At 46.4% G+C, this 26,690-nt stretch overlaps 1 protein-coding gene across 1 annotated transcript; it reads left to right on the forward strand.

The window, feature by feature from the left end:
* Positions 1-12,599: 12,599 nt before the first annotated feature.
* RPS14 (ribosomal protein S14) lies at positions 12,600-19,720 on the forward strand. The gene is made up of 5 exons (XM_047092418.1): positions 12,600-12,702; positions 15,472-15,622; positions 16,229-16,390; positions 18,495-18,571; positions 19,599-19,720. Exons 2-5 carry the CDS (start codon positions 15,474-15,476, stop codon positions 19,664-19,666), a joined length of 456 nt encoding a protein of 151 aa, XP_046948374.1. The 5' UTR covers positions 12,600-12,702; positions 15,472-15,473; the 3' UTR covers positions 19,667-19,720.
* Positions 19,721-26,690: the final 6,970 nt, after the last annotated feature.

Raw genomic sequence — 26,690 nt, forward strand, 5'->3', positions numbered from 1 at the left:
CACCTGATTCAATGTCTTTCCAGGTGGGAAGCTAGCTGAACAGCCCCGCAGTTGGGGAGGAGGGACTGTCAGCAGAGAGCCAGTCATGAGGGAGGTGCCAGAAAGAGGAACCTCACACCAGGTGGCACTGAAACTCAGGAAACCTGCCCCCAGCTAGAATTACAGCCTGTCCCTGGGGCTGGCCTCCCAGCCCCCACCCGGGGTCTTGTCTCTGGGGCCTACCAGATGGCAGTGGGGGAAGTGCCACTGAGAAGGAGAATCTAACCAGACAAAGAGACAGAGTCAGCATCTCCAGCTTGTCCCCAGAGTCCCAGGGCCACCCAGGCTCGGTCTCTGACACCCTCAGAGGCCGTTCCGTTCTTCCACCTCCCTCAAAGAGGCCTTCCCTTTCCAGCAGCCAGGCTCCCCTGCCCACCTGCAGTGATGGGGCCCTTGCTACCCTCCATCGTTGAGCCACCTGGACTGTGGGCTGTGTGACCTCCCCCAATCCCTTGATATGAGTACAGTCTAGAGGCTCCTCAAGTTACACCAGCAGCCCCGGCCTGTCCAGTGAGCCTCGACTGACTGCCCCCTCTGTCTACTGGGATGTCCAAAAGTGACAGGGCCAGAGTGAGCTTTTTTTTTTTTTTTGAAGTTCATTTATTTTGAGAGAGAGAGAGAGAGACAGAGACAGCATGGATGGGGGAGGGGGAGAGAGAGAGAGAGGGAGAGAGAATCCCAAGCAGGCCCCACACTATCAGCATGGAGCCCCAAGCAGGGCTCGAACTCATGAACCATGAGATCATGACCTGAGCTGAAATCAAGAGTCCAGTGCTTAACTGACGGAGCCACCGAGCTGCCCTCGGGGTGAGCTTTGAAATACACAAATCAGAACGTGCAATGCCCTGCTTATAGCTCCTCACTGCCTTTCCCAGGCACCCTCCTTACCCGGGCTCACCAGGCTCCTGGATTCCTGGATGATCTTACTTCTTTCCCCCTCTTCACTTGCCCCCTCCTCCATGCAGTCCCTCACGCTCTTTTCTGCCTTGGCAGCTCTTGGACTAGCTATTTCCTCTAGCTGTGCCTTCTTACCCTTCAGGTCTCTTCCTCAGAGTCCGGTCCCCACCCCCTTCAAGAGAAGGAGCCCATCCCTCTGGCCTTGTTGGCCTTGTTGGAAAAGTGCCTGTTTCCTTCACAGCACTTACGACAATCCGTAATGATAAAGTTGTCGGCCAGTTTATTCGTATGTCGTCTGGCCGTCTCCCCTGCTAGATTGTGCCTTCCGGTCTATGCTATATCCATTGCCTTATTGTTCACCAATGCCTAGCACAGTGCCTGGCACATAGCAGCACTCAAGGAGTGTGCTGAATGGATAAATGGCCCAGAATCCATATCCTGGTATCACCAACCCATTGGGCTTTGCTCTCCCCTTCAGACTGACCCAGAGCAGGTCCTTTGAAAGCCAGTCCTGCAGCGTGGCAAGGTGCAGAGGCTGAGATCCAGATCTGGGGGGGCCCGGTGGTAACCTCTATCCACTTACTCCACTCTGAACCAGCCCAGTGACCTTGGGCACATCCCTGACCTTCTCTAGCCTCGGCTTCCCACTCTAGACACTGAGGACAAAAATCCGAGCCTCTGGTGGTATGCTGAGCACGAAGGGAGAATGTATGCCAAGGCCACATCACAACCATGTCCCAGGTGGATGTCCTGACTGAAGTGCAGATTTACACACACAGACTCACACACTCCCCAATCAACTTCTGGGCTCAGAAACTGCAGAGCCCTTCCCTAACACAACAGCATCCGCCTGTCCTTCCTCCCAGTGTGGAGATCAGGCGCCACCTAGTGGGAAACCTAGGAGGGAGCTGGTACTCTTAGCCCCTCTGTTTCACTCAGAGTGGGGGCAGCAGCTCCCTGGGACCTCCCCCACCCCAACCTTGATCTCCCTCCCTGGGCAGCGCTGGGCCTAGGAGCAAACACAGGGGCTGCCCATCCAGGCACTTAGCCTCTCAGCCCCCAGCCCTGGAGCTCACTTCCCACCATGCCCTCCTCTCCAGCCACACGGGACTTCACAGAACTTCACAAATGATCCTGAGTGATCCACGTTCTCTACGGACTCAAGACCTTCCCACAGGCTAACTTCTCAGCCTGGAAATTCTCCCCAACCCTCTTCTCCCTGTCCTGGCTGATCCCCACTCCCACTCTGGGCATCTACTTGAGTGGCACCTGCCCAGAGGCCCCTGACCAAGCTGAACCTGCCCTCTGTAGCCCCCACGGACACCCCACGTGCCCTGCTCCACATACTCCATGATTTTTGCCTGTATTCTCCTTCAACAAAGACCTCGACAAAAGCTCTGTAATGCTTCCTTCCGCATGGTAAGTGCTGAGAGGATCCAGCGCCCATGCACTCAGACTGAGGGTGAGTCCTGTGAGCATCAGAAGCAGGCAGGTCACAGCCGATGGAGGATGGAAACTGAGAGTTTCCAGGAAGGACACAGGTACTGCTTTGGGCTGGGCCCCACCTCCAAGGCCTGGTGCCCACGGGGCTAGGAGGCTGTGGGTCTGTGGTGAACTATCTCTTCCTGTTTGGGCCACAGATTCTTATTCCCACCCTTCCCTTGCTCCCTTTTGCAAAACTAGCCTCCCAGGGGAGCAGAGGATGGAATCCATGAGGAAGTTAAAGTATGAACAGTTGCTAAGCATAGGAAGTATGGGGCATTCCAGGCTGGGCTTGAGCGCCCAGCAAAGGGCTGGGTTTGGGTTTCTCAGGCCAATGTCCTGCTCTTCGTTTACCTACTCAACAGATATTTAGAAAACACTTGGATCTGAGATTTATTTATTTTTTTATTTTTATTTTTTTAAAAATTTTTTTTTCAACGTTTATTTATTTTTGGGACAGAGAGAGAGACAGAGCATGAATGGGGGAGGGCCAGAGAGAGAGGGAGACACAGAATGGGAAACAGGCTCCAGGCTCTGAGCCATCAGCCCAGAGCCTGACGCGGGGCTCGAACTCACGGGCTGCGAGATCGTGACCTGGCTGAAGTCGGACGCTTAACCGACTGCGCCACCCAGGCGCTCCAGGATCTGAGATTTAAAATAGCTGTGTTCTTTGGAGCACCTGGAGCGATTTGGAGCGACTCAGCTGGTTGAACGTCCAACTCTTGATTTCAGCTCAGGTCATGATCCCAGGGTTGTGAGATTGAGCCCCGTGGCATGCTTTGGGCTGAATGCTGAGCATGGGGCCTGCTTGGGATTCTCTCTCTCTCTCTCTCTCTCTCTCTCTTGCTTTGCCCCTCTCTCAGGCTCGTGCATGCTCTCTCTTTCTAATAAAAATAAATAAAATATCCGGGCTCTGGAATCCTATTGTGTGGGCTCAGGTTCCCACACCACCACTGATGGCTCTTGATCGCTTGCTTGTTTCCTTCGTTGTAAAATGAGGGAAACAAAACATTTCTACCTCACAGGGTGATTGAAAGGATTCAATGGGATGATACATGCACCTCGCTTAGTAGAGGGTCCGGCATGCTGTAAATCATTAATGTAGGTGCTGTCATTGCTGTTGCTGTCCAACAAGCAGCTGCGATGTTCAGTCACTAGTCTCTGGGGCCTTTATCTGCCCACCCCACACCCAGGGCCTCCCTTGTCTCTGCTCTCTGGTCCCTGTGGGGCCCTGGCAGCCCCTCCTCGGTCCCCCCCCCCCCCATCCCCAACTTCGATTCCCTTTCAGCTCCTCAAAGCCTTCTGCTCCCTTCAGGAATTCCACACCATCAGCAATGAGATTTCTCCTTCCAGTTTCTTCTCTGGATATTCCCGTCTCGTCCTAGGAAACCTGGCCCTCCCCTGAAGATGCTGCATTTCCCTGCAGGCCCCCCAGTGGCCTCCCTGCTATAGAAGTGAGAGAAGGGGGTAGGAACCGCAGGATGTGAGCATGCTGTTCTCCTACTCCTTATTTCCAGGCCATTCTCCTTCCCTCCTCCCTAAAGGACGCCAGTTTTGAATCTTGTCACTGCCCACGTGTAGCCAGGGAGCATTACTCCCTCAGTGCAGACATCTACCAACCCCTGGGGCACATCCTGCCATCCTCAAGGACTTCTTTACTCTGGACTCAGTTTCATTCTCAATCAGGCTATCCCTGTTTTAGTTCTTGGTCGTCTCAGTTTTCACACAGAGGATGCTGCCATCACCCTGGATCCACTCACTCCAAGGAGCTCCTTCCCCGGCCCATCTGGACCACTCACTCCCATGGTCTTACCACTGCCCGCAACTCCTCTTTGAACCAACATCTCAGTCTCATGCCCCTGGGCCCCTGATCGCCAGCCCAAAGTATCGGCTGGTAACTGACTTCAGCTGTCCCTGGCCCCACTGGGACCTCTGACCTGTTGCCCCCACAGCCTTTAGGGTGTCTCTTAGCCCCTTGACATTCTCATGGCCCCAGTCATCCAGCTTCAATGTCATGCTCAGTCATGGTCACTGTTCTGTACACTCACCCTCCTTCTCCCGCTGGTCTCTCAAGTTCTCGTTTATTCCAAACGCACTGTTTATTCCATGCCTGCATCCATGCAGCTGGACGTGGCTGGAAAAAGACATCAACCACCAACCTCAAGGGGGCCCTTAATGCTGCCTGGGAATCATCCTCTACTGCCCTGGACCTCGGTGATCGTTTCAAGTCTTCTATCACCTCCAACCTTTCATATCTCTCTGCCCACCCCCAGCCTCATGCCACTCCCCCAATGAGACTGTTCTCAAGCTCCCACCCCCCACACGTGCTCTGCTCCCTGCAGCACCTTCCTTCTGCCTCATTTGCAGAGATGCACTACCCATGCTCCTACCCAAAGCCAATTAATCCCTGCAGGCACTAAAGCCCATCAGATCTCACATGCTCAAGGACGCGGCTCCTTCCTCAAATTTTCACCCCCATCAGTGTACAAATATCTGTTGTGGGTGCAACCTTAAAAAAGAAAACCCAAAAGAACCTCTTGATCCCGTTTCCTCATTCTCTCATCCTCTGCCTTTTGCACACGTTACCTTCATTTCTTCCTTACATCTACTCCATTCGCACGTTCCCCTGATACACGTGCATGCTGAAACTGCTCTTGTGGAGGTGCCCAGTGCCCTCCGTGTTGCGGCATCTATGCACATTCTCGGCCTCACCGAGGTAGATACCTCTCGGCTGCCCACTCCCTTCTCCTTGATTCCCTTTCTTCGCTTGGCGTCTCAGACACGCCCTCCCTCTCGGTTTTCCTCCCATCTTCCTGTTCCCTGCTTCTTTTTCCTTGGCTGTCTCTTTCTCTTATCCCCATGCTCTGATGCCCAGTCCCTGAACTCCCCTTCTCTATCTGCACTCAGCCCCTCGGTGGTCATCAACAGTCTCATGATTTCAAATACCATCTAGATGCTGAAGACGCCGCTCTTCAATTCCAGACTCATCCATCCCCAAAACTTCCTTGGCATCTCCACTTGGATGTGTAGTAAACACCTCAGACTCAGGTCTAAGGTTGAACGTCTCATCTTCCCCTAAAAACCAACTCCTCCCTCGGCCTTCCCCATCCTAGCTGATGACCACTCCATCCTTCCAGTTTCTTCTGCCATAAATGTTGGAATCATTTTTAAAAAATTTTTTGCAATGTTTATTTTTGAGAGGCAGAGACAGAGTGTGAGTGGGGGAGGGGCAGAGAGAGAGGGAGACACAGAATCTGAAACAGGTTCCAGGCTCCAAGCTGTCAGCACAGAGCCCGATGTGGGGCTTGAACTCACGAACCGTGAGATCATGATCTGAGCCAAGGTCGGACACTTAACCGACTGAGCCACCCAGGCGCCCCGGAATCATTTTTGATAATTCTCTTTCTCTTATGTCTCCTGTCTAACCTATCAAGAAATCCTGTTGGATCTACTTCAGAAATATAATGGAATTTTAATCACTTCTTTCTGCCCCCACGGACACCACCTGGGTCTCAGCTACCAGTATCTTTCCCCTCTAAACTGGAACCCCTCCTTCTATGTTACCTCTCACCCCCACCCCTACACCAACCGAGAGTCTATTCTCCAGAGAGCATCCTCATGGGTCCTATTAAAACCTAAGTCAGGGGGCACCCGGCTGGCTCAGCCAGTTAAGTGTCTGACTCTTGATTTTGGCTCAGGTCACGATCTCACGGTTTGTGGGATCGAGCCCCACATCAGGCTCCATGCTGACACCATGGAGCCTGCTTGGGATTCTCTCTCTCCCTCTCTCTCTGCCCCTCCCCCACCTCATGTTCTCTCTCTCTCTCTCTAAATAAATAAACTTTAAAAAAAAAATAAGTCAGATTCTGTCCCTCCTCTGCTCAAAACCCTCTGATGGCTCCTTACAGGATAAAAACCAACGTCCGTGCAATGACCTGAAGGCCTATATGATGTGCCCATACCATCCATTACCTCCCATCACTGCATCTCATCACTGCACTGTGGCTACACTGGCCTTACTGTTCCTGGACTATGCCATGGGCGCTTCACCTGCGGCCTTTGTACATGCTGTTCCCTCTGCCTGCTGTAATCTTCCCTTAGATACTGGCAACACTTGCTCCTTTTCCTGCCTCCCCCCTGTGCTCAAATCTCTCAACAAGGCTACCTTGCCCTCTCGATTTGAATCTGCTATGTGCCCCACCCCTTTCGTGAGAACCCCCCACCCCTGCAATATCCTTTACCTTACTCAACCTTTTCTTCTTTCCGTAGTAACTGATCACCTTGTAACATCACAGAGAATTTATTTAGATATTATGCCTGCCCTTGCTGCCAGAATATAAACCCCAAGAAGGTAGGGATCGTTGTCTGCTTTGGTCACAAATGTACCCCAAGCATCTAGAACAGTGCAAGACACACACTAAGTGCCCAATAAGTCTTTTTTTTTTTTAATTTTTTTAATGTTTATTTACTTTGGGGGTGCCTGGGTGGCTCAGTCGGTTAAGCGTACGGCTTTGGCTCAGGTCATGATCTCACGGCTTGTGGGTTCGAGCCCCGCGTCAGGCTCTGTGCTGACAGCTTAGAGCCTGGAGCCTGCTTCGAATTCTGTGTCTCCCTCTCTCTGCTCCTCCCCTGCTCATGCTCTGTCTCTCTCTCTCCTTCAAAAAATAAAAATAAAAACATTTTAAAAAATGTTTATTTATTTTTGAGAGACAAAGCATGAGCAGGGAGGGGCAGAGAGAGAGAGAGGGAGACACAGAATCCCTCCTAGCAGGCTCTAGGCTCTGAGCTGTCAGCACAGAGCCCGACACGGGGCTTGAACTCACAAACCGTGAGATCATGACCTGAGCCGAAGTCAGACGCTCAACTGACTGAGCCACCCAGGCACCCCTTTAAGTCTTAGCTTAAATGTCAGTATTATTATATCTCAGAGGTTGGCACAGAGCAAGTACCCAATGAAGACATACGGTTCAAAATACATTTTTAAATACCGTTATTATTCCATTTTACAGATAGAAAACTAAAGCCAAGAAAGGTTACAATTTTGCCCACAACTAACAACTCTTTGTAGAAACAATACATATGTTGATTAAATAATCAAAGTGGAGTTTGAAAGCAGTGGCTTTGATGATTTGATATGAAGATAAGACTTCCCTGTAAAAGAAATAGGTTCTTCTTTTTAAACAAACAAATATTTGTTTTGTGTTATTTTTTAAAAGTAAGCTCTATGCCCAACTGGGGCTTGAAGTCATGAACCTGAGATCAAAAGTCACATGCTCTACCAACGGAGCCAGCCAGGTGCCCCTAAAAAAAATAAGTTGTGAAGTAACTGTATGGACTGCCTTCAGCCGTAAGATTAAGCCAGTCTCCCTTCATGATGTTTCCCTCACCAAGGTCTGTTTAGTACAACTCTTATCCAAAGCAAGAGCTCACTCCACAGTTCTCCAGTCTCTGCTATCATACCTCTTCTATTGAGGAATTTACTACTTGAGAATAAAAAGCCTTCCCTTTTCAGGACTATCAACAGACAATTCACAGAAAATATGCAAATGCTCAAAACAATCCATAAAGAGACATCTCACTGTACTAACCATGGAAGAAATACAATACTAAGAGACATAGTTTCTCAGTTAAGCAGCAGTGGAAATTGACATGAACTTTCTGGAGGGCAATTTAGCAACATGTATCAAAATTTCAAATATATATTCCTTTTGACTTCTGGCAATCTACCCTGAGGAAAGAAAGGCACAAGTATGTTCCTGACAGTTTTGTTTACATTTACAAATTTTGTCCCCACCAACAGAGAACTGGTTAAATAATGGTTTGGCTATACAAAGGAATACCAGGTAGTAGTTAAAAATGATACAATACAGCTATGGGACACCTGGGTGGTTCAGCCAGTTGGGCGTCCAACTTTGGCTCATGTCGTGATCTCACAGTTTGTGAGTTTGAGTCCAACATCCGGCTCTGTGCTGATAGCTCAGAGCCTGGAGCCTGCTTTGGATTCTGTGTCTCCCTTTCTCTTTGCCCCTCCTCTGCTCACACTCTGTCTCTGTCTCTCTCTCCCTCAAAAATAAACATTAAATAAAATTAAAAAAAAAATAGGGGCACCTGGGTGGCTCAGTCAGTTAAGCGTCCAACTTCAGCTCAGGTCATGATCTCACGGTTTGTGACTTCGAGCCCCGTGATGTGCTCTGTGCTGACAGCTCAGAGCCTGGAGCCTGCTTTGGATTCTGTGTCTCCCTCTCTCTCTGCCCCTCCCCGACTTGTGCTCTCTCTTTCTCTCCCTCTCTCTCAAAAATAAATAAATGTAAAAAAATTTTTTTTCTTAATTAAAAAAGATACAGCTATTCCTGGTTGCTTGCAAGGAAGAGGATAGGGCTGCCGGGGCAGAGATGAGAGGAAATCTTTTTTTTTTTTTTTTGCACACTTTTTCATATCTGTTTATAGTCTCTTTATTCATGTGAATGCACTTAATATTCAAAATAACAAATAAAATGTTAAGTATTTGTAAAAAAAAATGTTGTAGTTCTCTACTATAGTTATGGGAAGATGTCCACAATGTTGAGGGAAAAAAAGGTTACCAAATGGCATACAGAATATGATTTCATTTACCTAAGACGGTGTGTTTTATGATAAAAATATAGATATAGACAGTTATTTCTGGAATTATGCTCCAATTCAATAATGATAATTTGACAATGGTGGTATCACTAGAAGAAAGAATTTAGACCAGCATTCTCCACAGAGTTAGAACAAATAATCCTAAAATTTGTATGGAACCAGAAAAGACCCAGAATAGCCAAAGCGATCTTGAAAAAGAAAACCAAAGCAGGAGGCATCACAACCCCAGACTTTAAGCTATACTACAAAACTGTAATCATCAAGACAGTATGGTACTGGCACAAGAACAGACACTCAGATCAATGGAACAGAATAGAGAACCCAGAAATGGACCCACAAACGTATGGCCAACTAATCTTTGACAAAGCAGGAAAAAATATCCAAAAGAATAAAGACAGCCTCTTCAGCAAGTGGTGCTGGGAAAACTGGACAGTGACATGCAGAAGAATGAACCTGGACCACTTTCTTACACCATACACAAAAATAAACTCAAAATGCATGAAAGACCTAAATGTAAGACAGGAAGCCATCAAAATCCTCGAGAAGAAAGCAGGCAAAAACCTCTTTGATCTTGGCCGCAGCAACTTCCTACTCAACACGTCTCCGGAGGCAAGGGAAACAAAAGCAAAAATGAACTACTGGGACCTCATCAAAATAAAAAGCTTCTGCACAGTGAAGGAAACAATCAGCAAAACTAAAAGGCAACTGACAGAAGGTATTTGCAAATGACATATCAGATAAAGGGTTAGTATCCAAAATCTATAAAGAACTTATCAAACTCAACACCCAAAAGATAAATAATCCGGTGAACAAATGGGCAAAAGACATGAATAGACACTTCTCCAAAGAAGACAGCCGGATGGCCAACCGACACTTGAAAAAATGCTCAACATCACTCATCATCAGGGAAATACAAAGCAAAACAACAATGAGATACCACCTTACACCTGTCAGAATGGCTAACATTAACAACTCAGGCAACGACAGATGTTGGAGAGGATGAGGAGAAAGAGGATCTATTTTGCATTGTTGGTGGGAATACAAGCTGGTGCAGCCACTCTGGAAAACAGTATGGAGGTTCCTCAAAAAACTAAAAAGAGAACTACCCTACGACCCAGCAATTGCACTACGAGGCATTTATCCAAGGGATACAGGTGTGCTGTTTTGAAGGGACACGTGCACCCCCGTGTTTATAGCAGCACTTGCAACAATAGCCAAAGTATGGAAAGAGCTCAAATGTCCCTCCATGGATGAATGGATAAAGAAAATGTGGTATATATATATATACACACACAATGGAGTATTACTCGGCAATCAAAAAGAATGAAATCTTGCCATTTGCAACTATGTGGATGGAACTGGAGGGTATTATGCTAAGTGAAATTAGTCAGAGAAAGACAAAAATCATATGACTTCACTCATATGAAGACTTTAAGAGACAAAACAGATGAACATAAGGGGAGGGAAACAAAAATAATATAAAAACAGAAGAGACTCATAAATATGGAGAACAAACTGAGGGTTACTGGAGGGGTTGGAGTGGGGATGGTCTAAATGGGTAAGGGGCTCTAAGGAATGTACTCCTGAAATCATTGTTGCACCATATGCTAATTTGGATGTAAATTTAAAAAAACAAAAAATAAAACAAGTTAATAAAATAAAATAAAATAATATGGTAAATCTGTACATGGAATACTACTAAGCAATTAAAAATGAATGAATCTATTGATATATGTAACAACATGGATGTGTCTCAAGAGAATTATGCTAGGTAAAAAAAAAAAAATCTCAGAAGGTCACATACTTGTGATTCCATTTATATAACTTTCTTGAAATAATGAAATTCTGGAGCTGAAAAATAGATCAATGGTTTCCAGAGATTAGGGGTGGTGGTAGAGATGGAGGGGCAGAGAGGTGGATGGGACTCTGAAGAGGCAGCACAAGTAGGTTTCGTGGTAATGGAAAAGTTCTGTGTGGTAATTGTGATGGTAGCTACACAGGTGTACGTGTGTGATACAATTATATAGCACTCTATGCATACATCGCAATCGCTTGTTTCCTGTGATTGTGTTTTATAGTTACGCAAGATGTTACCACTATGGGAAACTGGGTGAAGAGTACATGGGAACTCTCCCTACGTGTTTTTTGTGATTTCCTGTGAATCTGCAATTATTTCAAAATCAAAAGTTAAAAACTATATAGCAACATCCTATAGCATAATGCCAAAAGCAAAATAAAGGTGATATATATATATATATATGTGGGTATGTATATGTATTACATACATACGTATTTAAAATTGTAAACAGTGTTTGTCTTCGGATGGATACTTGTTTTTCTTTTTACATTCAAGTGACTTCCAAATGAACATGCATTAATTTAAAAAAAAAGAAGAAAGAATTTAGAAATGATTTTTACGTTTTTCTATACACTTTATCATGTGGATTGTTTATGAGCACAGATTTTTTTAGCCATTGGGAAAAAATATTGCAAGGTTATTCTCTTTTCTTTAAAAAAAAAATGAAGTGCCTCCTGGGTATTGTATGGAAACCAATTTGACAATAAATTTCATATATTAAAAAAAAAAAGGAAGTGCCTCTTCTGTACGTATTTGCATAGATCATGTTTGGAAAGGATGTACACCAAGGTGTTAATTGTGGTGGTTAAGACTGTCACTGTTTTTTTCTCTTTTGTCTTCCTTGTACTCTCCTTTGAGAATGTTTATATGTTTCTCTTTTATAGGTATTCTGTAATTAATTGCTCTTGTAAAGGGGAAACTTTTTTAAAAAGGAGGTCTTTGCTAAACTGAGTTAAAGCTGTTCAGCGGCACCAACTCTAGTGAAGAAAGGGCTATATGTTACCCTGTATAATCGCTAATTTTGTTCAAAATTTTCATATATATGCAATATATGTAGTCTATTACATGGGCCACACACACACACACATCCACGACCTATTTCTTTGCCCTTCCTCATATCTCCATCTATACACCTCCCAACCCTTCAAGGTCCTTCACTATTAGAGGGATACATGGAAGTAGCTATCAAACATACAGTCTTTGAAGTCAGAAATCCAAATCAGCCACAAATGTGTAATCTTGGTTAACATCCTTTATCCGTAAAAGAGAAATAAAACGTTATCTATTTGATAATTTTGTGAGGATTAAATGAAGCAATGCATATAAATCGTTCAGCCCAAGCTAGTATATAATAAATATTGAATAATTTATCCTTATTTTGTTCAGGACATAGCCAGCCGTCCACAGTCTGTTGATGAAAGCAGGCAGTTGTTGTTATTGCCCTCCGCGCCACGAGAGGCGCTGCCGCCTCCGGGCCGACTAGGCCCGGGGTCAGGATGGAAGAAGTCCGTCTAGGTGCGGCCGCCACCATCTTCGCACAAGGGCCCGCCTCGCTCAGGAGATGTAGCTGCTTCGTGCAGTCTCAGAGACAGACCCGCTCGCAGCGACACCCTGCCCCTTGCCTCCTTTAGCGCTCTTTTAAGTAAACCGCCTTTCCCGAGGGCGAGTCTTCAACTCCTTAGAAACGGGCCACCGGCTTCGCTCCGTGACCTCAGACGTACACTTCCGGGAGCGCGAACGTGACCCGTCGCCCCGCCCTCTCTCGCCCTCTCTTTCCGGTGGCGGAGTCTAGCGAAGACGCGCAGGTAGGAGGCTTCAGCGGGTTTAATCGAGTGGCATCCTGAGGCAGGGGGACCCATCGGGGTTCGGGGCGCTGGGCTGGGGTGTTTCCGCGGAAGCCGAGTCAGGTGCCAGGCGAGAGGGGCGCGTCCGGCCGACCCCAGACTCAGGTTCGCGCCTGGTCTCGGAAGCGGCAGTCTTGTCTCAAGGAGGAGCTTGTGAAGGGGAGGGGGTTGAGTGTGGCTACAGCCCTGAAGGCCCTCGCTCCGCGCTGCCACCACCGTTCCGTTTAAGGGGCCGCACAGCATGTTTGGGAAGGACCCGGGACCCTAGTTCTATGTGGCTTCTCTCTACTCCGCCAGCTTCTTGGGCGGTCGTAGGCCGGGCTCTTAATCTGTAGTTTGTTTCCTTGATTGGGAAGTAGGATTAACTGTCGTCCGGATTCCGTGGGGGTTGTGGTGGGGATTCAGGGACGGAATCAGAAAAAACGGCCTTGTGTTGGGTGCTCCCTGAACCCGGTTGATGGCTAGGTCTGGCACGTCGCAAGTACTGGGCGCGCCTTACAAAGCCAGAAATTAAAGGTAGAGAAGGATGTACGTCAGTGTTGGTTGAGCACCTTTCATGCGTTTATATATTTTGCAAGGACCCGTCTCATCACCACCTCAGGGCAGCATTTGTGGGGTGGCCACTTTAGGAATTCGTATTCATGCTTCCTGATGAATCTGATCTGCTGAAGTTCTGATCTGCTGGTCTTTCTGGGCTTCTCCAGGCAGAATTTAAAACTTTTCCTGTGAGCACTCTTGGCCCCTTCCTTAAAATTCTTACTCCATTGGATGTAATTTGAGCGTAGGAACAGTTACTTTGTACATCTAAGGCCTACACATGTGCTTACTGTGGTCACTCCCCAGACCTTGTATAAGGAAGGCACTGGGAGATCCAGGAATGCAAGAGACATGGACTTTCTCGGGTCTGGAATGGTGGTCCTTCATGGAATAAAAGCATCTTGGCACAGGGTAGAAAGTGCTGGACTGGGAGTCGGGGCACTGATTTTTTTTTTTAATTTTTTTTTTTTTTCAACGTTTATTTATTTTTGGGACAGAGGGAGACAGAGCATGAACGGGGGAGGGGCAGAGAGAGAGGGAGACACAGAATCGGAAACAGGCTCCAGGCTCCGAGCCATCAGCCCAGAGCCCGACGCGGGGCTCGAACTCCCGGACCGCGAGATCGTGACCTGGCTGAAGTCGGACGCTTAACCGACTGCGCCACCCAGGCGCCCCGGGGCACTGATTTTTAAGTCTGGTTTTGCCACTGTCTTTACGAACCAAGGCAAGGCCAAATTTGTCTTCATCCGAAAGGGTGCAGCCTAAGTCACCTGAGCCCTTCTGATTTCTAGTGTCTTCTGGAAGTGTTAGGGAATTGTTCGGATTGAGTGTCAGGAGGTGCTTTGGGCGGAAAGTAGTCCTCTCTTCGCCTTCCACTTACCCATACTTGCTTTTCCTCCTTTGATGGAATAATTGCACTTCCATTACATGCTATGTCAGATTAGAGTTACTTGATTTCGCTAACACTGAGTCTTTGGGATGTGGATTTTCCATTAGCCTTCCAAAAGGGTATGTTTTATTGCCTTTAATGCTCGATTCTAGTAAAAGTTTAAGAATTTGGTTCTGAGCACTTGGGTGGCTCAGCTGCTTACGCGTCCAACTTCGGCTCAGGTCATTGATCTTGTGGTCGTGAGTTTGAGCCCCACGTCTGGCTCTGTGCTGACAGCTCGGAGAGGGGAGCCTGCTTCGGATTCTGTGTGTGTCCCGTCCCCCCCCTTCTCTGCCCCTCCTGTACTCATGCTTTGTCTCTGTCTCTTAAAAATAAGCATTTAGAAATGTTTAAAACATTAAAATTAAAAAAAAAAAAGCATTTGGTTTTAGTCAGTAGTGGAAGGATAGCAGGAGATGAATTGTCAGGATGGGAGATAGCCCTTGAACTGGCTTTTTGGAGGGATCTGGTACAGGATATAGTAGATGAAACTAGGGAACTATGTGGGTGAGGGACCCTTGAATTCTAAGCGTAGGAGTTAGTGCAGAGTTCAGACAGCAGGTGTCTTCCGTAAAGGGTCTTCAGCTGTCACCAGTTCATGGGTAGGTCATTGGTCTTGGCCTTCTACTAATCTTTTTGAATGCAGTCTTTAAAGTCTTTGAGCCTAACCAGTAAATGATACTTGGGGTCCAGGAGACCAGAAGCCCTCCTGGTATTGGAAGTGTTGTGGAGTGTACACTAGGAATCCCTTAACCTGGTTCTCATCACTGCTCTGCAACTGACTTGTTGTGTCACTAAACAAATCTTTAAAAATTTCTCAGGATATATATTGTGGGCTTTAAGGCCCAGGAAGAATTGATTACCCGGGTTTGCAGAGCTGTCAGTTGAACTTGGAGGTCTCTAGGGATCTAAGCCAGTGTTTTTCGTGGTTTTGAGGCCGACTTGGTAAAAATTGGAGGGATACTTGTGGTCTTGCTGCTAGAACTCTGGGCTGCTTAGCAAGTGCTATGATCTGTGCTTTAAGTAAATTCAGGGGAAAGGTTATCTCAGGGTACTTTTCTTCTTTAGCCACCAGTTGAACTCTCCTAAGTGCAGAGAGAAATGAGTTTAGGCAGAGATGAGATTGCACAGATTCCCAGGGTGGAGGGAAAGAGACACAGAGGAGCAAAACTTGGAGATTTCCTTTAATAGCCAGGAAAAGGTTGTGGAAACCTCTTGTCCATTACTAACTTCGGGGTTTTTTTTTTTTTTTTACTTCCTTTCAGAAATGGCACCTCGAAAGGGGAAAGAAAAGAAAGAAGAACAGGTCATCAGCCTTGGACCTCAGGTAGCTGAAGGAGAAAATGTGTTTGGCGTGTGCCACATCTTTGCATCCTTCAATGACACTTTTGTCCATGTCACCGATCTTTCTGGCAAGTGAGTACCTGGGTGAAGAGGTACAGACCAAACTGGCAAGGGTCTGGGGGAAGAAATTCTCCTGGAATCGGGTGGCAGTTTAAGGGGTTCTCTTGAAAGAATTAAAAAGTTCAGATAAGGAAACATGTTTGTTTAGTCACAAATACTGTGATTTCCCAGGCATTTGAGTTACAAGAAAGACGTTCCCTGCCCTTGTGTCCTTAAAGTGTGGTGATCCGTGAATCCTCAATCTGTTGGTACTTAGTAGGAGCAGTGGTGGACTGGAAGTCAGCTGTATGTACAGGTTCTGGCCACCGTTAGCAAAAGTCACTCAAATTCTAAGTTTTGGTTTTCTCATAATATATATACGGCGAGGTTAACGTCTACGTCATGGAGCAATTGAGAGGATTAAATGTAAAAGTAAATTTATATTGTTAATACAGCGTCCCATTCATTTGGGTCTTTGAACCCCATCAAGGCAGAACCCATGGCCATCTTGTTAGAAAGGATGCATATTCGAGTTGACCTTCATCTTCTGCCATACCCGAACTGTGGCACTCATTAGGATGTGCTAAGTACTTAGAATCCTTGTTGCGTGAGCGGAATGACCGTGAGCTTTTGTTCTAGGGAAACCATCTGCCGTGTGACTGGTGGGATGAAGGTGAAGGCTGACCGAGATGAGTCCTCTCCCTACGCTGCCATGTTGGCTGCCCAGGATGTAGCCCAGAGGTGCAAGGAGCTGGGCATCACCGCTCTCCACATCAAACTCCGGGCCACAGGAGGAAATAGGTACGTGAGTCGGGGGCCGGGAGGTGAGGTCTCTGGGCATGGATGCCAAAGCACCTGGATTTGAGGCTTGGTTTTTCTCTTGTGACTTTGCACAAGACATGTTAAGTGTGTTCATATTTAGTAGTTGGTTGCTGCACCACCGCTTCTGCATCCCCAACTTTGTTTGTTGAGCACTCATTGCATACCAGGTATTGTGTTTGCTGTACTAGAAAAGAACGATGGAAAAGAGTAGCTATCACCTCTCGTCTCCCGTATAGAGGCACCTAGGTTGGTAGGAGAGTCTGACTTTAAACAACCTAAGCAGGGGCGCCTGTGCTTCCCATTTGTGGCAAGTGCTAGGAAGTAAAGGTATGGTGTCAGGGATGGGAGTTAGTGACAAGGTGTAATTTCCACTAAGACCTAAATGTGCCAGGAAGTGGTCCAGTGAAAGAAGGACAGGGAGAAAGTATTCAGCAAGATACAGCTGCAGTGGAAAAGTCTCGAGTGGGAATGGACTTGGCACATCTGTGGGAAGAGTGTTGTGAATTGTGATCAGAGAGCTAGGCAGGAGCAAGTTCCTGCTGGGTCTTAAGCAGTAAAGAGCTGGACTTCAGCCAAAGGTGGGGGGAGCAAAAGAACTTTTTAATAGTAATGACCTGATGAGATTGGGCATTTTTAAAGTTTATTTATTTTGAGAGACAGCAAGAATACTAGCCAGGGAAGGACAGAGAACATCCCAGGCAGGCTCTGTGCTGTTAGCACCCCATGAATCATGAGATCATGACCTAAGCCAAAATCAGGAGTTGGGCACTTAACCAACTGAGCCACCCAGGTGCCCTGAGATTGGACTTTTTTTTTTTTTTCCCTTTTCTGAGAGAGACAGAGCTTGGTGAGAGAGGGGCAGAGAGAGGGGGAAACACAGAATCTGAAGCAGGCTCCGGGCTCTGAGCTGTCAGCACAGAGCCCGAAGCAGGGTGCGAATTCACGGACCGTGGGATCATGACCTGAGCTGAAGTTGTACACTTAAAACGACAAAGCCATCCAGGCACCCCAAGATTGGACATTTTTATTTTTTTTTTAATTTTTTTTTTCAATGTTTATTTATTTTTGGGACAGAGAGAGACAGAGCATGAACGGGGGAGGGGCAGAGTGAGAGGGAGACACAGAATCGGAAACAGGCTCCAGGCTCCAAGCCATCAGCCCGGAGCCTGACGCGGGGCTCGAACTCACGGACCGCGAGATCGTGACCTGGCTGAAGTCGGACGCTTAACCGACTGCGCCACCCAGGCGCCCCGATTGGACATTTTTAAAGATGACTGCCATGTTGGGACATCTGACTGGCTCCGTCAGTAGAGCATGCACCTCTTAATCTCAGGGTCATGAGTTGAAGCCCCACATTGGGCATAGTGCTTGTGTCAAAACAAAACAAAAACAATGGCTGCTGTGTGGACAGCAGACCAGATGAAGTGGTCCACTGAAAAGATGTTAGGGTCTTGGTTTGGGTCGGGTGGAGCAGTTGGAAATGAACAGATCACCAAAAAAGAATCATAGCCTGTGGCAAAAAGGGACAGTGCTTTAAATGGGCTGCAGGCAGGGCAGAGCACAAACTATGACCCAGGGGTCAGAAAGTATGCAACAAAAATCATAAGTGGCCCACTAAACCTTCAGTATTTATTGTTTGGGGGTGCCTGGATGGTTCAGTCGATAAGTGTCCATCTCTGATTTCAGCTCAAGTCTTTTTAAAATTTTTTTTTTTAACGTTTTATTTATTTTTGAGACAGAGACAGAGCATGAACAGGGGAGGGTCAGAGAGAGGGAGACACAGAATCTGAAACAGGCTCCAGGCTCTGAGCTGTCAGCACAGAGCCCGACGCGGGGCTTGAACTCACGGAGCGCGAGATCATGACCTGAGCCGAAGTTGGCCGCTTAACCGACTGAGCCACCCAGGCGCCCCGATTTCAGCTCAAGTCTTGATCTCAGGTTCATTGAGTTCCACGTTGGGCTCTCCACTGTTTGGCCCTTTAAGGAAAGTTGCCGATTCCTTAGCTAGAGGGTTGTGGGATCTCAGAAAGAACCCCTAATGAGTTGGACAAAGCTTTTCTTAACATAGATTCTCATTTCCTAGAACCAAGACCCCTGGACCTGGGGCCCAGTCAGCCCTCAGAGCCCTTGCCCGCTCAGGAATGAAGATTGGGCGGATTGGTAAGTGTCCCCCCCCTCTAGCTAGTGTTTGGATTTACTTTGAAGTATTAACCCCAGAAAGCTTGTGATGTACCCAGTGGATGCAGTGCTTGGTCTGGGGACTGTTGGCAATTAGGGTTGTTAATGGGGGCTGCAAGAGGCACCATGTGACAGAATTTCTCCCTGAACACCCCTATCACCTGTTGTAAATGTCGACCTTCTCTTTTACATTGGGACAGCGCAGTTTGATTTCTTAACCCCAGTGCCGCACACTGCCTGGTGTATAGGGTTTGGGACAGTGGCTGGTGGAACTGATAGGAGATGAATTGTCTATCCTTTATAGTGTCTCTTAAGGGAGTTGGCATTTTGTGTAGTCTGTCTCCTGAATTGTAGGACCATCTGTATCCTTGGTCCTTGCCTACTAAGTATTAAGAGTACACTAGTCATTGTGACCATGAAAACTGAATGCAGGGAGTGGCAACTCCTGCGGTGGAGAATCACAGCAAATCCCCTATATCTGTGTAGTGCCTGCCCTCCTCACGCCGGTGATCTCCTGATCCTTTCTAGCTCCTGAGAAGGTGTTAGCCTTTTCCTGTTTCTGTGCACATGGTCGCATCATGTACTGATCCCTCGATCTGGTGGTCCAACCTTTTCCTCTTAAGGTTTTATTTTTTTCAGCATATTTTCAACCTTTTACTGACTGGAAAGAAGATAGTGTTAGGTTGCCCTGTTTAGTAGGAGAATCTTTTCACTAGAGAGTCAGTGGGCTGGATGTCAGAAACATGATTTCTCGCCTGCTTCTGACCTCGTATGTAAGTTGTATGCCTTTTCTGAGCCTCAGTTTTCCCTTCAGAAAAATGAGTTCAGACTACGTCGGAAAATTTGAGGAAGCAGCAGATGGGGCAGTCCGCATCCGTGTGTTATGCATGGAGGGTTTATGTGGGGAGCAGCAGGATCCACTGTTGGTGTGTTAGGCCACTGGTCTAGGGAGGCCCGGACTCCTTCCCATCCGTCTCTAGGCAATGATATTTTCTCTTCCTCCCCACAGAGGATGTCACCCCCATCCCCTCCGATAGCACCCGCAGGAAGGGGGGTCGCCGTGGTCGCCGTCTGTGAACAGGATTCCTCAAATTAATGTTTTCTGTTAATAAATTGCCTTTGTGTAAGCTATTTCGACTCCAGTCTTCTCTCCTTCGTGTAGAGGCCACCCTTCAGGGATACTTGGTTCTCTCCTCCTGGCTCCATTTGACCAGGGCATAAGACTTCTGGGGATCACAGGTGCAGGATAAAGCAGGAGGCCTTTAACAGATATATTACTGCAGAGGATACGGATGACTTGCCAAACAGGAACACAGAAGATACTGGTTGGGCCCCTGACACTTGACAGGATGAGCCTGTGTTCTGTGAAGTGACTTCCTGGGAGGAGGAGCCTAAGGAGAGGCGAGGTACCTGTGTGCAGTTGGGTGTTTTCCACTCTGCTGGTTGTGGCATTGTTGCCTCCATCATCTAAAGCAGACCAGGACCTTAGAGACCTTGTTTTGAAAAGCAGATGTTGGTTCCAAAAATGGACCAATTCTTAAAGAGCCAGGGCAGAGTGGAAACTGTTGAGCCGAGTGTAGTCTGAGCAGAAGAGGAGCCTTCCAGACTTGAGCCATATATAAACATACGTGGGTGTCTACTCGCCCCCCACACCTTCTGTGCAAAATTGGTAGTGCACTCTGCTGCGTCTTGCTTTTTCTCACTTGGCAGATCTTGGAGATTGTTCCACATCAGTACATAAAGTACATAGAGATTCGGTCACCCCACAAATACACACCAAGCCCTATTTTCATCAGTGATTAAAAAAGTTTTTGCTCTCCGGAAGCTTGCATCCACCTCCGAGGACCCAGTGGTACCAGATGGTACAGAGTGTTCTGCAAGAGATTAGCATAGGGCCCTGTGATGGTAACTGCTCCACTGTTGGGTGGCTAATTAAGCTAGAGAGAAGAAAATGTTACTAAGAACATTATAAGGAAGAGAGAAGACAGTTCTATGCGTATTTATTGAAAAAAATCCACGTGAATTGTCCACGCAGTTCAAACCTATGCTGTTCAATGGTCAACAATACTCTAGATGCAAGATGATGAGAGAACTCTGATACTCTTAAGAAACCCGTAACCCAATTAGAGGACATTCTGCAGAATGCCAGTGCTTGAGTCAAAAGTGATGAAAAACAAGGATAGAAGACCAAAGGAGATTAGACCTAACTAATGCACCATTGGATCCTGAGCCGGAAAGGACGTTAGTGTGAAAACTGGTAAAATACGAGTAAGGCCTGAAGTTCAATTAATTTCTTAATTTTGACAAATATTTTGTGGTGATGTAAGATGTTAACATGAGGGGAAAAATTGGATGAGTGGTATGTAGAAAAGTCATACGATCCTTGCAACTTTGGTAAATCTAAAATTATTCTAAAATTAGAAGTGTTAGGGGGAAAAAACGGTACTTCCTTACCGGCAGCCTCATTGCTAAGGCAGGATGTGTACAGACCCTCAAGAAGTGAACATGCCTGGACGAAAATACCTAGTTCCCAGCTTCAGACTAACTTTAGGCAAATTACTTAACCGCTTGACCATTTAGTGAAACTTCCTGTGATAATGGCTGCCTCTTAGGGTATCATAAGAATTAAGTAAGATTAAAGTGTTTAGCACAGTGCCTGGCTCTGAAGAAGCTACCACTATTCTTAAGCTTGTTGAGTTCTTATGCCAAGGAGCCTGAATGACAGCTGGCTGGAATCCTGGTGGAAAAATGCTGGCGGTTGCTAGAGCATTCTTTTTATTTCCTGTGATGGGACTTTGCAACTTGTACTGTTGTTTCCTGGTAACCAGAGATGCAGTCAGCCAGGTCTTTGAAAGCTGTTCCTCTCAGGGTTTTGTTTGCAAGGAGAGCCAGTTTGCACAGCTTAGGTTGAAATAGCAGTCTGTCGGCCACAGACATGCAAGGCAGGACTGGAGGAGCTGTTGCCCGCCTGAGACCACGAACCACGGGAGCCCAGCCTTGGCAGGTGAGCCTGATGTCGTGGGCTGCAGCTGCAGCCCCAGCCAGGCCCCGAGAAATGGTCCCTCCTGCCCTCCTGGCTCCTTTCTCTGACCTGAGCTCTTGTAAGTCTACTAAACAAGCCTCCATGCCTAGCCCTAGACCACATGCTTTGTTACCTGGTCCTGCCCATACTTGACGCTCTCACTCTGCCCAAGCCAAACCTAGTCCTTTTGCTTTTCCAATTCTCTGCTCACATCCCTTCCCAGCTTGGCTTCAGCATCTACTCTCCCCCATGTCACCTCACTGTCTTCTCATCTGTTAGAATCTGTTCTTCATCCCTCTCTCAGAGTTACTTTCCTGGTTGCCCCTCACTTCTCTATTGAATTCCCACTGCACCCCCCACTTCCCATGTGCCACCACCGTCCCCCTGCATTCTAGCCTATTTTCCCCACTAATGTGTGAACTCTGAGAAGGTAAAGTGGGTCTTGTCCAGTTCCTCCCACCCAGCCCTCAGCCCCAGCTTTTGGATAAGTATGGGCTCCATAATGGCTTGTCGAATGAATCACTGAATAGGTGAATGGGCTTTCCCCTACTGTAGACTACATAGATTCTGCAAACTAGATAGTTTAAAAAAGCATTTCTATTTCTAGATCCTTGATAAATTAAAACAAACATGCATTCCTGGACTTCAAAGAAATAAAGGAGGAGCACCTGGGTGGCTCAGTGGGTTAAGTGGCCAACTCTCCATGTCAGCTCGACTTGGATCTCAGGGTCATGAGCTCAAGCCCTGTGTTGGGCTCCACACTGGGTGTGGAACCTACTTAAAATAATTTTTAAAAATTTTAGAAAAGAAATCCCCAGGGGCATTCAAGAAACGAAAGAAAAGTTCATCAATTTGAAATGGATTGGGGAATAGCTGTCAGCAAAGAAAGTTGGGGTAGCTCTTAAGGCAAATACCAAGTCAGTGCCAGGAAGTTAAGTTTAGGCTCTGCCCCTCTCCCTATCCTCGGCCCCACGGTGAGGGATTTGAGCTTGACCTTCACAATAAGCCAGAAATCCTCAGATTTCTGGGCTAATAAGTCCTAAGTAGGACTGTGTCAGGGCTCTTGATAAAAAGCAAAAGCTCCTCTGGACAGAAGCACAATTGAAGCCCAGTGGTTTCTCGCAGATTAGGTTCAACCAAGTATGACTCCTGCTCCCTCCACTCCCAAAAAAGATACCAACACATGAAAATAAGCATCCCAAACAGAAACAAAAGATTTATATACCCCCAAAGAGTTCATATTAAAATTATCAAAATGTAAAACTACCTAACAGGGCACTTGGGTGGTTGGTTCAGTTGGTTGTGCATTCTGACTCTTGATATCAGCTCAGGTCATAATCCTGGGGTGGTGGGATTGATCCTCCCATCAGGCTCTGCACTGATTGTGGAGTCTGTTTAAGATTATCTCCCTCTGCCCCTCTCCCCAGCTCACACTCTCTTTCTGAAATAAAAAAATAACTACAGGGGCGCTTGGGTGGCTCAGTCGGTTGAGCATCCGACTTTGGCTCAGGTCATGATCTCAAGCCTTGTGACTTCGAGCCCTGTGTTGGGCTCTGTGTCGACAGCCTGGAGCCTGTTTCTGATTCTGTGTCTCCCTCTCTTTCTGCCCCTAACCCACTCGCATTCTGTCTCTGTCTCTCTCAAAAATAAACTAACATTAAAATATATTTAAAAAAATAACTACATATGAAATGCTTAAATAATGGAATAAAAAAGTAGGCATGATATAATCAGATGTCTTCGAAAAGGAACCAAAGAAAAATACATACAGTTATTGAAATTAAATACTCAGTGGATGGGTTCAATGGCAGATTAGAGCCAACAGAAGGAAGAATTTCTGAACTACAAAATAAACCTGAAGAAATACAAAAGTCCAATGAGACTGGAACTCCAATTCCTGCTTGGCTTCCTTCACATTCTGCTTGAGGTAGACACTAGACTTCCACTTCATCTTCACGGACCTGGGTGATGATGTGGCTCCCTGTCATCCATGAGGTTACTGTCAAGGTCATTTTTAATCTCTTAATGCCGGATCAGGAAAACCCTTCCCAAGGGGGGAAGCCATTAACCTTAGGTGGTTCAAAGAGAAGATGTATAGGGGACTTAAAATAGGTAAATTCTCCCTTGGGGAAGAGGGAGCAAGCAGTCTTGTCCGTGTAGTCCCACGGTGGTAGGAATTACAGAGAGGTAGACTTGAGTTATCAAAGAGTTTTCTAAAAGAGCTGCTCAAAGAGGGGATAAAATTTTCATGAGATAGGGATCCCCCATCATTGGAGGCACACAAGTATAAACCAGACTCCCAAAGGCTGGTTACATCAGAATCTCTTAGTATGGCAGAAACCATTGTTCACCAGAATGCTTTTTCTTCATTTTCTATTGTAAATAGGACTCTCAGTTTTTAGCTGGATATATGGTTTATCAGAATAAAGACTCCTCAGGTGGTTAGGTGTGGTCCATCTGACTAAGTTGTGGCCAATAGGATATAAGTAGAATGTATGCAGTTTGCAGGAAGTCTTTTTTTTTTTTTTTAATAATTAACTATAGTCACCTGTCTTCTATCCCCAGGACTTATTATAAGTATAGGATGTGTTTTGAAGTGGAAACGGCATATCCTTCTAACCTTTCCTCTAGATAATTGCTTTCAGATGTCTGCTGGAACTTGTCACTTTATCAGGTAGGCTCTCCCTGACCCTCACAGATCAATTAGTGTTCCCCACCTAACCCCCGCCCCCGGCCATTATCCTCAAGATATTTAGCCATTTATTTGCCATATTCATATCACTTAACCCCACCTGATATATAATCTACGTGTCCAAGTCTAGTGGTTCTCAACCTTGAGCATGTGTCAGATTCAGAATCAGTAGATCTGGGATGGAGGCCTGAAGATTTGCATTTCTAACAAGTTTTCAGGTGCTGCTGCTCTCAGTGGTCTAAAGGGCACGCTGAGAACCATGGGCTTGTCTTTTTAGGTTCACTGCTATATCCCAGTACCAGGAGCAGTGCATAAGTGGTGGTGCTTTGTAGATATTTGTTGACTCAAATTTAATAACTTTGAGGTAAGCTCTATTATTACCCACATTTTACATATGGGGAAACCAAGGATCAGAGATAAGTGGCTTTTGCAGGGCCTCATAGCTAGGAGGAGTAGAGTTGGGATTTAATCCTTCACTTGTCTGTAATCACAGATAGTGCCCTTAATCACTACACTTTCATACCCCTGGCAAGCTGGGGCTCTGTGCAGTCAGACTGGAAGGAGGTTGGAGGAGGGTCCTTCCTGTTCTAGCTTCTGCAGAGGACAGGGAAGTAGATGGCAGCTGAGTCCTGCTCCTGAGGGAGCCTAGCTGCCGCCCTGGCTTGTGACGCTCATCTATGGGTGACCACCAGGTGGCAGCATTATTCTGACCTGAAGCCGCTTGCTGGGATGGGGAAGGTATCTGGGTTCTGATTTGAGTTCTGCTATCATTAATTCTCTGGCCCTAGGCATATCCCATGGGCCTCTGGGTAGGCCTCAGTTCCCCCATCTTTAGAGAGAGAAGATTGGCCTACTTAATCTCCAAAGAGCCTTTGCAGCTCAAATACCATCTATAAGAGACAGATACAGCCACTAAAATTCGAATACCTCAAAACCACTTATACTGTTCCCCCCTGCCACACTGGAAAACAAAAAAAAATACAGCCACCCCCACCATCGCCCACCTGAAAAGACAGAAGCCCCACCATCGTAGTACTGTCCAAAAATATAATGTAAGCGACAAAACTGAACCACATGTAATTCCAAATTTTCTAGAAGACCTATTAATAGAAAAAATAACATTAATTATAATATATTTTATTAATACAATATATCCAAAATGTTTTCATTTCAACATATAAGCAATATAAAAAGTTATCAAAGGATTTTACATTCTTTTCTTATACTAAGTCTTTGAAATCCAGTGTGTATTCTGTGCTTAACAGCACATCTCAGTTCAGACTAGCCACGTTTAAGGCTTCAACTGCCACATATAGAGAGCTAGTGACTGCTCTATTAGATGGCATAGCCCTAGAACATTCATGGCAAATGTTTATTGAGGTAAAAACTGTGCTGAGCGTTTTATATACATTATCTTAATCCTCATAGCACCTGATAAAGTAAACAAGGGTAGTATCATCTCATTTTTGCAGATGAAGAAACTGAGGCTCAGGAACACTGAGTGTCTTGGCCAAGATGACATGTTGCAAGTAAGCAGAAGAGTCTGGATTTGAACTTGGCTCTGTCTCCAGAATCTGGGCTCTCTGTCATGACATAATCTTGCCCCGATGGTAGATATGCAGTCACGTGGGCCCGCTCACAGGGTTCCAAATCCAGGGAGCGCAAAAGCCTGGGAGCCGACAAGTGGGCTTGTGAGGGTAGGAGGTGAGGTCTTAAGCTGTCATTCTCCAAGCCTAGTTATGTGCTTGGTACTGTTGCACTTGCCTGGCAAACAACCAGTGACTCTGTCAAGGAGAAATCATGATCTTAGGAAAATCACGTTTGTGTGATAAATAACCGAGCTTACGAAAAAAAAAAAACACCCAAAAAACCAAACCTGGCATAAGGAGAAAATAAAAATTGAGGACTGCAGAACAACAGGATTAAACTGCAGGTGAATGAAGAAGAGGGTAGAATTCCAAGGGCCTGACGAGTGGAGGTTGCAGTAAAGTGAGTTGTAGCTTGCCCTCAGGAAACATGATGATGATGCTCATAAGTGAAATTAACGATGTATTTCCCAGGCCATTTAAATGTAGCATCTGATTAATTCTCGTAATCACACTAGGAAGTAAGCACTTCTATCATTACCATTTTGCAGATGAGGAAACTGAGGCACAGGATACTAGTTGAGATTCAGCCAAAGCATCTGGGTTCGGAGTCCGTTTTTGCATTGCTCTGCTATCCTCCTGCCTAGAACAGGCTGCTTGTGGATGTAGTAATACGCTGTCTCTGAAGGCATGCAAACAGATTCTCAGGGATGTGAGGAAATGTTCAGAAAGGGTCATTCCTGGGCAGGACAGAAGCCTGGTGCACTGGTACTTAGCTTGTCTGGAGAGTAATTGTAGAAA

The sequence above is a fragment of the Lynx rufus genome, unplaced genomic scaffold (genome assembly GCF_022079265.1).
Source record: "Lynx rufus isolate CCGP_SWC_20201006 ecotype Redwood Valley unplaced genomic scaffold, mLynRuf1.p SCAF_1, whole genome shotgun sequence".
Lineage (NCBI taxonomy): Eukaryota > Metazoa > Chordata > Mammalia > Carnivora > Felidae > Lynx > Lynx rufus.